We start from the raw sequence: 16,398 nt of genomic DNA on the forward strand, positions 1-16,398 counted from the left end.
CTGATTAATGAGCTATATGCTATTGATTAAATAAGCAGAATAATAAAATGTATGCTATAAAAAATTAAGATAAGAGTGATTTGCTATGGGTTACCTGCTCAGGTAAGTAAGGCATCATAATGTAAATAGAACTCCAACTATCCAACACTGGCAAGAAGAAAACAGTCAGGTTACAGTACAGAGTTTTGGCAATTGGGTACTAAATAAGAACTTATTGAAGTCAGAAATGTAACATCCGCCTGTTACATGCCAGGTGATTTATAGACTTTCACTTTTAATAGTCAATCATTTTGGGAGTTGTAAATATTCAGTATCCCTGTTTTACAGAAGAAAAAGAAGCTCAAGATGAGATAAGCTCAGTGTCACACAGCAGAGTAATAGGCCCTGTCTCCAGATCTAACTCTTAATTACTGCACCACTCGGTAGCTCTCCCTTTCTCCATCTCCTATTCCGTTTATAGATTTTTAAGGCTCCATTAAGAAAAACAACGTTCTTATGCTTCATCTGCCAGAAACAGAAGGATGAAGAAACATGAGCAAAGTTCTGGCATGGGAAATGGTTTCGGGTTGCTGGTTTCAATGAGTGACTTTTGGGAAAGCCCCTTTTCTCTGTATCTGTTTCAAATCCATTCTCTCCAAGCTCTCTTCAGCTCTGAGTTCACCTGGTACTCAGGGGTCAAAAGTTAAGCTGAATAACCTGAAACTTTTTGCCAAATAGTGTCTATCTTCCTTTTTAGAAGAATGCCATTATGTACTAAAGGTCATGCTCAACTTATAATATTAACATAGCTTCCTTATTTGGGGACCCATTTTTTTCTCTGTGTCTTCTCTCTATAGTCACTTGCCACCTCTACCCAGTATTTTGACCACTGGCCTCTAAAGAGAACATCTTGTTATGCTTGTTATTTTCCTTTTGTGAAGAATTATAGGAAATATATTGATAAAGGAGGAACTAGTGCTAATGAGAGTTGTAAGGAAGAGAGAGGGAAGAGGCACAAGAAGGCTACTAGGAAGAAACAAGTGACATATAGGTAACACCTATGAGTCATAACGGAGGTAACATGGTAGAGGATTTGGTAGAGTTCATAAAAGAGTTGTTATTAATATTATCGCTTCCTGTTAGTATTGATATAATGAAAGATATTTTAGAACGATCACTGGGGCACTGGTACACAGACCGAATTGACATTTTGAAATAAGAAATGGGAAGAATAGCAGAAAGCTGGGTATGTGTCATAATAGCTTCACGGCAGGCAGTAACTATAGAAAGGGAGAAAAAAGATCAAGGCTAAGAGGTCTTTTATACAGCTAGGGGTAGTCCACTCACTAGAGATATGTGGGAGTTATCTGCGTAGACACGGCATTGGCATTCAACCAGAGATAATCGAGTAAGAGAATAGAACTGGAGAGAGGAAATAAGGTGCATTGAAATGCATCCGTGTGACCAAGACAATGGGGAAAGAGAAAGTAGAGGGCCATGGTTAAAGGATCCGAAAACAAAGCTCAGTGAAGACTCCCCAACACTACAGTCAGGGCCTGCCTTTCACAGATGAAAAGGCTGAGGCTGGAGGCAAAGGATAAGATGACTCCAAGTGAGTAATGTATCAGGAAGCAATCATGACTCAAGTTCTTGGATTCTCTACATTGCACTCTTTCCTACTCTTCTCATTTCTGAGAACCAGTAGCTAAAAATACACACAGAGAGACACAAAACCAACTTCCTACACAGAGTGAAGGGTTCATGTGCTAACCTAGATTTTAAAGTAAAGGGGGAAATAGATCTTAGATAACATAAGGAAACCAGAGCCGAGCAGCATACAATAAGACTGAATTGACAGACTTTTGATTGGATAATAGGAAAATCACTACTGCATAAGCAGCCAGAGCAGGGGATGGAGGAAGCAGCGGAGGTACAGACTGTAGGAGGCATTGAATTGACTTACTAAATCCTGTTATTTGTCTTCTATTACGCAGAACACAATTCTTTGAAGTTGCTGCTTTTATTCAATTCATTCCTCACCTATGAAGTCTTAGCTTAATCTCACCCTGGGAAGGATGCCATGAAGGAAATTGAAAATCAGGTTTTTCATCTGAAGCGCCAGTGCTCACAAGAGCACAGTTTTAATTCAAATAATTGTTTGGTGGGAGTGTTGTGCCAAATCAGAGTGTGAGTCACTCTGGGGAAAAAAATAAAAGAGACCCACTTAGCAAAATCCTGAAGCTCAACTTCTCTAAGATTTCCCTGCCAAACACACCTAAAATGTATCAAGGCAGGCAACTAGCAGCTAGTCGTTGAAAGAGTTTGTTAGCACCACTTCTCTGGAACAGCAAGGCCAGTGCTCTTATTGCCCTTAAAAATTGTCATTGCTGCCACTGATTGCTATCTTGGAATGTTCATGAGCTTGAGCGCTTGCTACGTCTGTTTCCTTTTGTTTCACAAATGAGCTCTGCTGGAGCCCTCACTAAAGACTGGGCGACCCTATCCGATTTCGGTTCTGACTTAACTCTACCCTGAAGCTAGCTAGGCACGGTGATGCTCATCTGTTAGACCAGGACTTGGAAAGCAGTTGCAGGAGGGCTGCAAATTCACAGAAAAACCTTTCAGGAGAAAAAGAGGAGGAAGGGGAGGGGTGGGGAGGGAAAGACGCGGGAAAGGAGAGAGTGGAGAGGACACTGAGATTCTAGAGAAGACAGAATTTCGTGGCCACAAGAGTGTCCTGATTCCAAGAGCAAACATTTTTAGGACCACTTTTGTTCTCCGTTATGACTTGAAGAAACTGCCGTGGCTCTGAAGTCAGCCTGATTAACTCAATAGCGTGAGTTTGCCAGCATGCAATGGCAAAAGTAGCCCACCCTGGGCTCAGTCAGATTTCACACTTTTGGGAGCACTTTGAATGGCACATTGATTTCATAAAAGAAAATCTACTGGATGCTGTAGGGGGTGACCACTGTTAACATTTTTATCTCAAGATGCCCTACATTCTTATGCTGGGACTGTCAAGAAAGTGTGTATCTGTTTATTAAGCAAGGTGAGTCAGAGGGTATTTTCCACTTCCAAAAAGCTACAGGTCAGAAACAAAACATCTGTACCATAACTGATGTTTCTTATTAATCCCCAAACCTCTTCTTGTCTAGATCCCTCATTCCTTTTCAGAAACACACCAAAACCTAAAATACTACACTGACTCTCTCAGCTGTGTGCAGTGGAATTACAGTGAGACAGAGTAATTTTGTCAGTAACAAGACCCGAAACTCTTCATTAAAGACAGATGGCACTGAGCCCTTATCACAGCTATTTAAGTCCAGTGCCAGCCAATATTATGGATCAGATTATGCTGATAAATAAAATATTTTAGTAGTACAGGAGACCAAGCAACTCTTGGCATGTAAATGCCTGTGTTTATAAAGGTTCCTGTGTAGAACATGTCTTTGGAGCTCTGTGGATGCTGACCACATCCAGAGGTTGAAGAAAAAGTCTTAGTGAACAAATATCTATCCATATAAGAATTTGAATACCACTTTGGTCCATTTTCTGTTAATATAAAAAGTTATTGAGTTTGGCATGATGACACACGCCTTTAATCCCAGGACTAGGGAGGCAGAGGCAGGCGGATCTTTGTGAGTTTGAGGCCAGCCAGGGCTGTTGCACAGAGAAACCCTGTCTCAAAAAACTGTTTTAAGAAAAGTTATCAGAGGCTACGTACTTTATGAAGTAGTCTCCCAGTTCTGGTGGCTGGAGAGTTGAGACAATACGGCGACAGTGCCACAGCAGAGGTCTCCCATACACACACCTGCAACACAACTTGGTGCACAATCAGAAAGAGAAATGGCTGCTGCAGAAAGGACCTAACACTGGGAGAAGCTTCGCTCTGTAACAATCTTTTCATGGGTTCTCATACTTATGAAACTATCATGGGTTCCATAAGTACTACAGTGTTGCTTCTGAGGCTAGAACTCTGAGTGTCCTAAGTACCTTCTGCCAGACTCCGCTTCTGGAAGTTTCCACCACTCAACGCTACCACATTGGGGACCAAGCAGCGCAAACCTCTGAGGGACACCCTGAGCACCCAGCACTCACCTGTACATTTCAACCTTACAGATTATTCAGGAGACTCATCATCACTTGCTGTGGAAACAGAAACGTAGCAGTTTTCATGTTTTCTGCATCTCCAACAGGTCAGTACTCTGAAGGAGGCACATTTAGTGCCACCTGGACTAAGAACCCTTGGGAGCAGAACTAGGAAAGGAGTGTGTTCGCATTCTGGTGAGCAGGGTGCTAAATTCTTAGCCCATGTTGCACACAGGAGAAGTTCTGTGCAAAATTTCCCTGTGCAATGTACTGAAAAAGATGTCTTTATTCCCTATGAATTCACACTGTGCTAAAAGACCCCAGGGGATCCCAAGACAGCCAAATATCCCATCCAGGTTATTTACTTTCATACTGTGAATTATATAAGCCTTGTCATGGTGCATTCCAGGTCTCCAAAACAATACAGATTACAAATAAGTTATTTGTGCCTGACTCCATTATGTCTGTTAATAACCTACTCTTAGCCACTAACAAGCAAAGAGCACCCTACCTGTATTCCAAACATCCTAAATGCTACTAATTTGTTATCAGGGGTAGGCAGCGTTTTGCACAGGATTCTCTTTGACCTGTTGAAAAGACGAACAGCCTTCTGGAACTTTGCGACACTTACGAGTAAATAAAACCAGTGTAATTCCATAGTAAACGGAGACTTTTAGCTATATAAGTATCACAGTGCTCAAAGCTCTGTACTGGTAAGGTGTCACTTCTTTCCCCATGGAAAGGCTAGCAGTTAGAAGCCTCTTAATCTGTTTGTGGGTTCTCCCGTCTTCACTCCTTTCCCTGTACAACTTCTGCTATGGACTGATACAAGGAAAGGTACTTAGACCTCGTGTGTGTCAGCTGGTTTGCCAAACACTTCTATCGACTCTCCAAGGTGACTGTTCCAATTCATATTTTATTGAGAGAAAACTGAGGCTACACAGCTGCCAAGGGGCTCATCTGAAATTGTAACCCAGGACTGTATGTATGACTTCCAATCACACCATGTCCTTTATGACGCTGCATTTAAAGGCCTGATGAACTCTTGGCCATGCAACCTCAATTATAACTAAAGGTTAAAATAGAGAACAGTTAAGTCTGTTTACTTATTCAAGCCCTTGATGAAATGTTTGATATTTTGGGAAGGCGACTTGTAATATCTAGTAATACCTACATTTCAGCTATCTAGGATGCTTCTTTATTTTAGCATGTGTGTCTAAAGGTAGTGTGAAATGGCAGTATTTTGGTATATTAACTGCTTAATGAAAAAGTGTTGTGGAAGGGTACACTTAGGAATACATGGATATAAGCATACTCAGAGTAGAAATTCACGGACCTTTCAGTGTGCTATGGGCTTTGTCACTCACTAAGCAGCAGTTGTAGTTAGCCTTTGGATTTATTTGACTATCAAATCCTTTCTTGTCCTCTCCTACCCAAGTCATGGGACCTTCCCCTTCTGGCAGTACATATTAAGATTTTTAATATGCTAAGGAATATTGGGAATCCCCCAAAGTGGGGTAAGATATTTCCCAAATTTATATGACCATGTGATTCCCTCTCACCTTTCATGAACATCTGGAATGAATACTAAACCAAGAAATGCATCACTTCTACTTCCCCAGGGAACCAAAATGGCTTCTAAGCAATCAATACCTTTTCCAAGGAAAACTATCCAAATGAATTGGGTGATTGGTTTTATGGGAAAAAGAAATACATATTCTGATAATAATAGAAGAACGTTTGAGGGAACCGTGAGAAAACTATTATAAACTTGTCAAGAATCTGGCTACAGTAGTGCATGCCTTCAATTCAAGCACTAGGGAGTCAGAGACAGGTCTTTGAGATGCATAGTGAGTTCCAGGACAGCCCGGGCTATGAAGACCTTTAAAGATATGTATAGATAGTGACTATAATGGTATTGGTAAAATCTCCAATCTGATATCAACTTGAATATCTAGCCACAGAATAGTTGAAAACATATTTATGTTCAAAACTATAGTTTTGTTTCCTTTATTTTATTTTGAAAAACATTATTGAATAAAGAAAAAATAAAGGATGAAATGAATACCCAAGTTTGTAACTTAGAATTAGTAACTATTGGGGCTGAAGAGGTGGCTCAGTGGTTAAGAGCACTGGCTACTTTTCCAGGGGACCTAGATTCAGTTCCCAGCAACCACATGGTGGCACGAAACCTACTCTCACTTCAGTTTCAGGAGATTTGACCTCTATTTGAACTGTATACATACAGCACATAGACAAACGTGCAGGCCAAAAAAAACACACATAGAGTAAAACTAAAATCTCAAGAAAGAACTAATAAACACATTTTACTTTGTTTCAGCTTTTGTATATAAGAAATTATTTTCATGATCTTTACACAGACTCACTGATTCTACATATTTCCTTCAAAATGAAAGGACTAATGTGGGGAAATCATTGGCAAAATATGCAGCATACAGAAATTAACATCCTTAATTTAATAATTTCTTGCAACTCATTAAGGAAAGAAAAACACACAAGTTAGAAAATGGACAAAAGAAGTACCAATACAATCAATAAAATTATTCAATTTCACTCTAAAGAAGTATGAATTAACAAAATGTGATTGCTGGATTTTGTCTACTGAATCAGCTGGCTTTATGATTATACTGCCTAGTGTTGACAAAGACACACCGAGACAAGTGTTCATATTCGTTGCTAGTATGTTTAAATCCATACACCACTCATTTGTGTGAAGGCAAGTTGATAACATCTATAAAAGCCTTTCATGTTCATGATATTTTAGCTGATAGCTAACTACTCTTTGGGAGTGTATTTAAATGAATTATTCAGAGATCTATATAATTATTTATCAATTTATTGTAATGCCAGAATTTTTAAAATAGAACCAAGTATCTAGCAATAGGGGACTGATGAAATAAACTACTCCATCATTCTAATAAATATTATTAAAATTTATAAAAATATTTTATAATGATTAAAATTGTTATTTTAAAGAACAATGAACAGGATTATATAAAATAACTGCATGAATGAAGTTATTTGTGTATGTATGTATCTGTGTATGGTGGTATAGACTGAATCGAACTTTAAGGTTCTATCCATCTTTTCATTATTTGGAATAAAGTTATGAATGCTGTCCTTGAAAAGAAATGAATTGGAACCATTTTCATAGGACACAATCCAGAACACTAATATGAATATATTTTCTTTTTTAATGTTTAATTACTATTTGTTTCTTTGTTTGTTTGTTTGTTTGGGGTGGGGCTCAGGTGTGCCATGGTAAACATGTGGGTGTCGGGGAACAGCTTGCAGGAATCGATTTCCTCCTTCCACCATGTGGGTTCAGGGAATTGAATTCAGGTCATCAGGTTTGGCAGTAAGTGCCTTTCCCCTCTGATCCATCTCTGGCTTTTTAAAACATATCTTCATAAAACAATTTTAAAGGTTACAAGTGATTATGAGCTGGGTGTCACTATGCAACCGTTCACAGTTGTTCAACTCACCTGTAAATTCCTGCTTTTTGTCCCCAGGAACCACCATCCCCCATGAGGCTTACAGACTGCAATGTTGAGAACTACTCTAATCCTCAAATAAGTCACCACGTTGGATAGAAAGCTTCACAGTTTGGGCCTTCCCTCAAATATGTGCTGTGCAGATGTTTCAGGACTTTGCAAATTGACTTTACCAACTGAACTCATTTTGGAAACAATTGTTTCAAGCCAGTTTTTCTTTCTTACCCTCTCCCAATCCATGAAAGCCATATATATATTCATCTAGTTGGAGAAAAGGGAATTCCGAAGATTACCATGGAGTTAATTCCCCCATGAAAGACTATTAATCATGTCTGTCTGCAGGGTCTTTCTAGTTTTGAGGGAAGTCAGCATGGGTTTGCGGCTTATGTTCATGGGCATATATAAACGTGTGTGTGCAGCAGAATTCTGCCAAAAGTCAAGGTTTAAAAACTGAGGATTGTATTTAATCATGCTTTTCAACTAAATAGCAATTTAAATATTCACTGAACTCTGAACAAATCCTATATCATCTATCTGAAATTTAAGAAGGAGATTAAACAGACTGTTGAGAATTGGACAGCAATGCAAAACCTGTCCCATCACAGAAGTTTCGGGAAGCACCACAGCTAATAGGGAAGACCAGATCAGACTTCCATTTTAGTAAGCATAACTATTAGCATTTTAAGGCCAAGCATGATGGTGCGTGCCTGTCATCTCAAGGTCAAGACCAAGTTGTTCTACACAGTGAGTTCCAGGCCAGCTTGGGTTACGTAAGAAAACCCTGTCTTGGGAAAAAAATAAAAGGAATTACTTTCTTAAAAACTTCTAATGCCAGACTGTGCTCAAAATCACGATTTTATTCATTTCTCTGCTCTATAGCTTTATTTTAGCCTTTGTAAATTACTTTTGTAATGGTAGAAGTGCTGTAAGCCTAAGTTACAGACCATCCATTTTATAAAAAGGATTTAAGGGTGATTTTCAGGTATAATTAAAATTCTGTTGAAGACGATAATGTTTCAGATATGACACTAGCCTGAGGATTAGCTAGAGGTCTATGTTTTCACAGCAGGAGTTAATGTACAGAGTTAACTGAACAGTGATATTCCAGTCCTCTTTCTTTAAGCTTCGGTGGCAGTTCAGCCATTAAGAGAGTTTACATCCATTTCCCCACTTATTTATAACCAGCCTTCCTTTCAGTCCTAGTGCCTGGATCAATGAGATGGACACTAATGCTGCTTCTTTATAATAATAGTACCTAAGAGTATTGATGTTTTTCATTTTTCAACCAGCACTCTAATGCACAGCTGCTGACAATAAAAGCCCCAACTCTTAACGGAGATCAGTGGGAGTTACAGGGAGCTCACAGTTATCAAGGAATTGAACTCCTTACGAGATAGTTTGGCTTACTAAATTATTTTTTCTAAAATGTCTCTGAGTGAAAAGGAGTTGCTTGGCACAAACAAATCTGTGTTGGGGTGCCAGTGCAACTGGGAACGAAAACAATCCAGCTATTTAAAGCAACAACAAAATGGGTCCATTTGGACCTCCTAGGTCATTTTAACCAAGGTGAGACATTTAGCATCAAATAAATAGATTGTGGTCTGCATTTCATTTGAGAGAATACAAGACATGAGTAAGCCTATTAGGGAGAGGGCCTAGGGACTGCTTTCAAAATTCACAGATTAAGGAGCAACCTAGAAGACTGTGCATGCTGGATTCATGATGAAAGTGTATACTTTCACATGGGAAGAACGTTCCCTTTCCATGCTCCGTCTGAAGCACCCCTCTTGTCTAGGCTTCCCTGGGAAGTATGGAAGTATATTTGGCTATCCACATGGCTCCAGGATCCCAGGCCTTGCCTTCTAGTCCTATACAAATGTACCTTTCTCTAAAAGGGTGCAAGCAGCACTTCACAGCAAGTTAGCATCAAAGCCACCTTCCCCAACCCCAACTATTGTCTCCACTAAGGTCCAGAAGCTGCTGGCTATGATGCTAAGTCAGGAAAGCAACAGGAACTTCTCCTCTGTTGGGTGTATTAGCTAGCATTCAGCCCTTCTCGGAATTCTGTTGCAAAGGACAATGTTAGTAAACGACAGGGAAGTAGTGGAAGGGTAAAGCTCAGGTTAATGCAAGCTGATTGTTCAGTGTCTTAAGATTTATACTATCTCCAAAAGGCCAAATAAACTGGGGTTTCTCTGGGTGCTTGACGAAAGAAGAAACCCCATCCTTGCTTTAGTATTTTGATCCCATTAGTTTATAGACATTGATTATATCCCTATACATAGATTCTTTGTGTATTGGTGAGTGTATATAGGCATCTAAGTGATTACTTATTGGTCAAGAAGACAGGTTGTTTTATAATCAATACACCCTGACCTCACTCATTGGCTTTCTTTTCCTGGAACCCTGCCCAGTACTTCTGTGGGATCTCATTCCCCAATCTTTGGTACTGTTCTTCCACAGTGGGAAAATGGAGCTACTTGTTGCTAATATCCCACAGTTGAAAGGTGCTATGTAACTCCCTCATGCTCTTACATATTTTTATTGGCAGGACTGGAATGAAAGGTTTAACTATTACCGTATTTCTGAGCACCAGATCTGCTCCATTCGTTCCTTCCACACTCTCAGTGCAGAGTATTATTTTGCAGAGCCTAGAGTACTTTATTAATGTTCTTCCATTTGTTCCAACAATGTTCTTGGAAAGAAATAGAATGGAAATTATTTTCCAAAAGCTGAAGATAAAAGAGGTAAAGTGCCATTCAAAAGCACGTAGATATTTTGGACAGCCTACTGTAAGAGAGACTTGTAGTGCAGGAATTCCCAGGGACCACCTTAGAACACCAAGAACAAACAGAAAGGAATCACACTCCAAATTCTTGAAGTTTGTGATTTAGACAACTCTTTATTTTCTAATGCAATATGTGCCTCTTTTCCTCACTGGCCCCATATGACATGTGTATTTCTCACTAGATGGCATCAGCCAGTGCTATAATCTTTTGTGGCACCCAGACAGTCCAATCTCAGGGTTCACTTTTCCAGGGAAAACAATGTGCTTCCTCACGTTCGTGCCAAATTGCACAGAGTGTAGGCATTTATGTTAATGGCTATTTCAGCACAGTCCTGACAGGTATGTTTTAAGAATACTGTTTATACATACATTACTGCAATATACACCTAAGATTTAACCAGGCCGCAACTGACAGGAATGTAACAATCACACATAGTCTACCCTTTCCAACTCTCATCACGCATATCTACATGTGTGGACATTTACATGGACATGAATGCACACCCTTCTTTTAAGGCAAATGCTAGGTCATTAGAGCGAATATTTTACAGGGATTGTTCTGTTCTCTCCTTTTTAATGAAGTCCAAAATTACAGTAAGTGAACATTTCGTTCATCTGTTCTAAAATATCTCGTGTCAGAGTAGCTAAGATACTCAGTGGGGCCAAAAGCCATGCTCTGTGCAGAGGCAGGCACAGAGGACGTTATCAGACCCTATTACAAGTTCCATGTTCACAGAAAATTCATGCACTCTGTCCAGTCAGGAGGAAATGATTGACAGTGTATGCTACACTTGCATTTCTTTAACCATATCTATAATATACCATACTATACTGTAGCCTTTGCATGTGGGTGTTATGAAATATAGTAAAGAATGGGTGACTCTTACCAGCATGCAACCCTTGACATGTTTACTTCCCCCAAGGGCTAAGGCTGTGTCCTGCCACAGTGTTCAAAACTATTAAATGTGTTCTTTGGAGTAGCCTAGTTAACATCTGTCAACAGAACGAGATAAAACACAGGGTGAATTCAATCTATCAGGATACAGGGTTTTGGTAGGGGGTGGCTAAAAGAAAAGAACAGTAAGATAAGATGCATTCAAAGAGTAATTGCTCTCAGCCCCGCTGTCTAAGTCAGCAAAGGAGCACAGCAGGAAACCAGGAACTGGGTCTTGATAATGCACGGAACCTATTGGAGAGCCAGAAAAGGAAAGATGCTGGGGGACTTCAACAGTTAAGCTCAAGTTGCCAATTTGCTATAAATCCCTTTTGCCATCAGTATGCTTACAGTGACTGTATATAGTATTCTTAAAACCATGTGTCTTGCTGCAGAAATACTGAAAAATGCTTTAGCTTCCTATGTCCTTTATTAAAACGATATACATAAATTTGTTGTGTCTTTTCTTTCTTAATAATTTATCTTATGTGTATTGATGTGCATGTATGTCTGTGTGAAGGTGTCAGATCTTGGAGTTACCGACAGTTGTGCCATGTGGGTACTGGAAATTGAACTCCGGTCCTCCAGGAGAACAGCCAGTTCTCTTAACCACTGAGCCATCTCTCTAGCCCCCATTGTGTCTTTTCTATATCTTAATTTGTAAAACAATGTTGGTAAAGGCTAGAGCTTCGGGCCACTTTGATGGCAAATTCTGTACATCTCATTTCCCAGGGAAACACTAGTTTACTGACTCCCGAGTGGGTTGGTAGGTATGGCATATAGACTTTTCTGTAACATCTCATCTTGTGAACACCCCCCTCCTACACTTTCAGTGTTTTCCTTTTACATGAGTAGAGCTGAGAAATTAACGGTAATGGCTTTTTGATAGAACACTGACCAGGCTAATGGCACTTAATCGTGTTCAGCCTCTGCTCAGCCTCACACGCCTTCTGTCTTTTACTTTGCCATTATGACAGTAAAAAAAAAAAAAAAAAAAGGAAAAAAGAAAAGTCTTGCTTGATGTGTCTAAACATGCTCTCAAGTCTGGTTTGCTTTTCCTCATACTGAGAACTGTGTTTATTGGTCTCCAAAAGTATATAACCTGAAGAAAAAAAGGCAGTAATCCTGCGAGTAAAATGTAGTAGCCCACTTGCTCCTAACCAACACATTATACACTTAGAGAAATATTTGAAACTGGCATCATCAAGCAAGCTCTCTGATATTTTCCTTCAGGGTTGACAAGTGGCTTACTTAGTAAAGTGTCTGAGGTGGACACCCGAGTTCAGTTCCCCAGTACCCATGTAAAAAGCCAGATGTATAACCGCAAGATCTCCATGACTTCAAGCAACAACAGGATGTCTGAGAGGTGTTTCAGTGAGGGTCCAGGGATGATGGTGTGCCAGAGACCTTGAACTAGACCAATGACTAATTGCAATGAATATTTTGCATGGGGCTGATTGGACAAAGGATATACTATGTCATACACCGCAGCTCCTGATGCCACTAGGATGAATGAAGAGGTGTTAGAAAGACAGAGGAGTGGGGTTGGGGGTGTTTGTTTTGTTTTTAATTACTTTGGGAGTGTTATTTTAGGGGACATGCTTCAGGGGTGAGGGATGGATATGGAAGGACTGGGAGGTGAGAAGGATTGGGGTAAATGATGTGAAATTCACAAAGAATTAATAAAGAATTATGTTTTGTTTTCTTAAAAAGTCAAATGCCCTTCCTATAATCCCAACATCAAGGAAGCAGACACAAGAGGATCCCTGAGGCTTGCTGAGCAGCCAGTTTCAAGGACTCCATGAGCTCCAGGTTTAATGAGACTGAAAAGCAAGGTAGAAAGTGAACAGAGGGACATCTGATATTACCCTAACTTCCACACTCACAAGCGCACACGCAGAGATGAAATAAAGAGTTCCATCGATAAATGCATTATTTTCACACAAAAAAATCCTTTACAGGAAGAATGAAAATCCCTCTCCCCTCCCATTAGCCAACAAAGAAAGCAGACATCACTGAAATGGAGAATGCAACCAGCTGAAGTTTGGTGACCACCTGACTAAATAATAGTGGAAAACTGGAACCACTTAAGAGAAGCCCAACCTGTATGGGTCAGGTTCAGCAGAAACCCAGGAAGGAGTCTTTTATTTAGATTTAGTATGTTAAAATGTATTTACGTTGTGCTAGGTGAAGACCTTAAACAATCTGTGCTGCAAATGCTATTTGACATATTACAATGCAGCGGCTACAAACAGCTTTCATTTGCATCACAATGTAGTAGAAACAAAGGAAAACGAATTTCTTTCTAGATTAAGAAAGACATAAAGGAAGCTTCTATATAAGAATCTTATTTGAGTTAAGGCTGTTACCAAGGAAATTTAAGGCATAGCCAAAGAAACTTTATAGATATAAATAAAGATGTAAATATATAGAATGCTTTATATTAGTATGCATTTTCTTCATGATATAAGCAACAGAAATTTTCAAATCTAATTTTTTCACCATATACAGTGACATTGAAAAGCTCGTCAGTTCCTCTTTGAATATTAAAATACTCACTCTTGCACAGTCATAGCATGATTCAGTGTTTAGACTACCAACTCTTGAAGATTCAGAAATTTAAGATCGAAAACAGTACATCTTAAGCAAACATTTTCTTTATTTGAATTTTTTTTATTCATTTTACATACTAGCCACAATTCTCCCTTCCTCCTCTCCTCCTGCTCCTCCCTCCCACCTCCTCATCCACTCCTCAAAAAGGGTAAGGCCTCCCATGGAGAGTCAACAAAGCCTGGCCCATTAAGGTGAGGCAGGACCAGCCCCTCCTCCCTGCATCGAGGCTGAGTAAGGCATCCCACCATAGGGAATGGGCTCCAAAAAGCCAGTCAAGCAAACATTTTTTAAAATGATATTTGAATACATTTATGGTCTTAAAAGGAAATTTCTTCATAAACCTTCATTGAAATACTTAAGTCAACTTTATGAAGTAGAGTCTCAGACTCTGTCCCTGACAGTGTTAGCAAACTCTCAAATCAATCCAGCTGTAGCATATAAAATTTTCGGTGAAAATAAAACACAATTCACTGTACAGGAAAGCAAAAGTTTTGCTGTTAGAACATCACAGAATGTAGATGACTGACAAATTAGTCAAAATGTTACTAAATTACACTTACCAATCCACCCCCATATCATACATAAAAAAAAAACCTGAACAATCAGAAAGCGCTTATTAAAGTAATGTGTTTCAGAGAGACCCAATAGAATGCAAACCTGAAGTTGCCTTGGGATCACAAAGGATCTGCACGCAGCAGGGCTACAGGATGCTGGAGTTGTGTGTCCTATAAAATGTTAAACTAGGGGGAAACACCAGGCAAATCATCCAAAATGAACTAGGAAGCACCAACATTTTTAACCCTTTTCCACCTATTATTATTTCCTCTAAATTGGGAAGCTATTTCCTAACTATATGTGTTTTCAAGCGATAGCAATTACAGTTTTAAGCCAGGCCTGGGTGGTTCAAGCCTGTTATCCCAAGCTTAAGCAAGCGATTGCTAAAACAAGGCCTGGCTGAGCTACAGAGTAAGTTCAAAGCCAGCATCTATAACCTAGGGAGAGTATCTTAAGAAAAAAGAAGAAAGGAAGGAAGAAGTTTGAAGAGTTGGCGATATAGGGCAGGTGTGAAATGCAAGAGGCCCTAAGGTTAACCCCCAGCATAGAGCAGCAGGCGTAGTAGTAGATGGATGATTTGATTGCAGTTCTTGCTGGTGTAGAGGTTCAAGCTTGTAATCCCAGCACTCAAGAGGCTGAGGTAGGTAGAAGAACTGCCAGTTCAAGGCTGGCCTGGGCTACATGGGGATGACTCTATGCAAAAAAAAAAAAAAAAATGTTTACACTTCTGAGCCAGCAGGTAAAGGTTGCCACCGAGCCTGACCGGCTGAGTTCAATCTTCAGAACCTATGTGGTAAAAAGAACTGACTTTCTAAAGGTGTCTTCTGATGTCTATATTTATGCATGCATATGCGAGTATGTATGTGTATGTGTGTGCATGTATGTGCACACATAAGTAAATGAATGAATGAATAAATAAATAAATAAACATTGTAAATAAGTAAATCCTTTAAAACTTTGCCATCTATTTAGGGTAAAAGTCATTTAGTGCTCCGTGCCTAGCCTGCAAACTGAGTGACCTGGAGGCAACTTCAATTTGTACTCGGTTACTCTACCACCACCTAGTATGATCATCTTAACAGGACCATTAGAAGCGCCTATTTCTTGTGTTTCTGCTTTTTGTTTTTCAGAAGGAGTCTTATGGTCTCCCAGTGTAGTACAGGCTGGTCTTCAACTCCTGAGCTCAGGTGACCCTCCCATCTCAGAATGTTGTACCCAGATATGATGGCACATACCTATAATACCAGTGTGTTACTTTTAAATATTTTTATCAGCCATAAGCTTATGATGTTCTCTGCTTTTTAGTCACCTAAGAGTTTTGGACAGCTGGAACCATCAGAAACAATTTTATTTCATACTACTCTTTTAAAAGATACTATAGTCCTAGTTGATCACTAAAAAAGTTATTTATTAAATGGAACTAATCTAGTGTGATTCAATGTCCTGAGTTGTCTTCATAATAATTTTAACTATCAAGAAGCCACGATTTTTGTTAAAATTGTTGACAAGAAAGGAAAGGAGAACAAGAGAGAGAGAGAAGGGGCAGGGGTTGAAATCATATGAGGTGTGTGTGTGTGTCCACACATGGTCTTTTATCTATATGAATTCTGGGGACTGAATGTGGGTCCTCAGGCTGCTGTAGAAATTCCTACTGCCAGTAGCCTTTAAATTACCCGCCCACTTGGGCGTGGCCTCTTATACTATTTATGCCTATGTACAGCGCTGCCCAGTCTCTTTTCTGGCTGTTTTCTGGTTACTGTTCCCCATTCCAGCAGAGGATTGTGATCTGTGAGTCTACCCCTAAATAAATAACCCTCTATTATACTCAATTCTGAGCTAGCATGGGATTTCTTTTAAGAGTCTTTCTTCATCAAGCTTACATGGCAAGCACTTTATCAATGAAGCTATCTCCACAGTTCAATTAT

The 16,398-nt window shown here is 39.6% G+C and overlaps 1 protein-coding gene across 2 annotated transcripts in view; it reads left to right on the top strand.

The window, feature by feature from the left end:
• Zdhhc15 (zDHHC palmitoyltransferase 15) overlaps positions 1-11,756 on the top strand; it is a 110,458-nt gene extending 98,702 nt beyond the window's left edge. For both annotated transcript variants that reach the window (XM_048417934.3, XM_087903203.1), the window contains 2 exons: positions 4,099-4,175; positions 7,602-11,756. In XM_048417934.3, the coding sequence (XP_048273891.1) occupies positions 4,099-4,145 (47 nt within the window). In that variant the 3' untranslated portion in view covers positions 4,146-4,175; positions 7,602-11,756. The remainder of the gene's footprint in view (positions 1-4,098; positions 4,176-7,601) is intronic.
• The last annotated feature ends 4,642 nt before the right edge of the window (positions 11,757-16,398 follow it).

The sequence above is a fragment of the Myodes glareolus genome, chromosome X, assembly GCF_982192425.1.
Source record: "Myodes glareolus chromosome X, mMyoGla1.1, whole genome shotgun sequence".
In the NCBI taxonomy this organism is placed as follows: Eukaryota; Metazoa; Chordata; class Mammalia; order Rodentia; family Cricetidae; genus Myodes; species Myodes glareolus.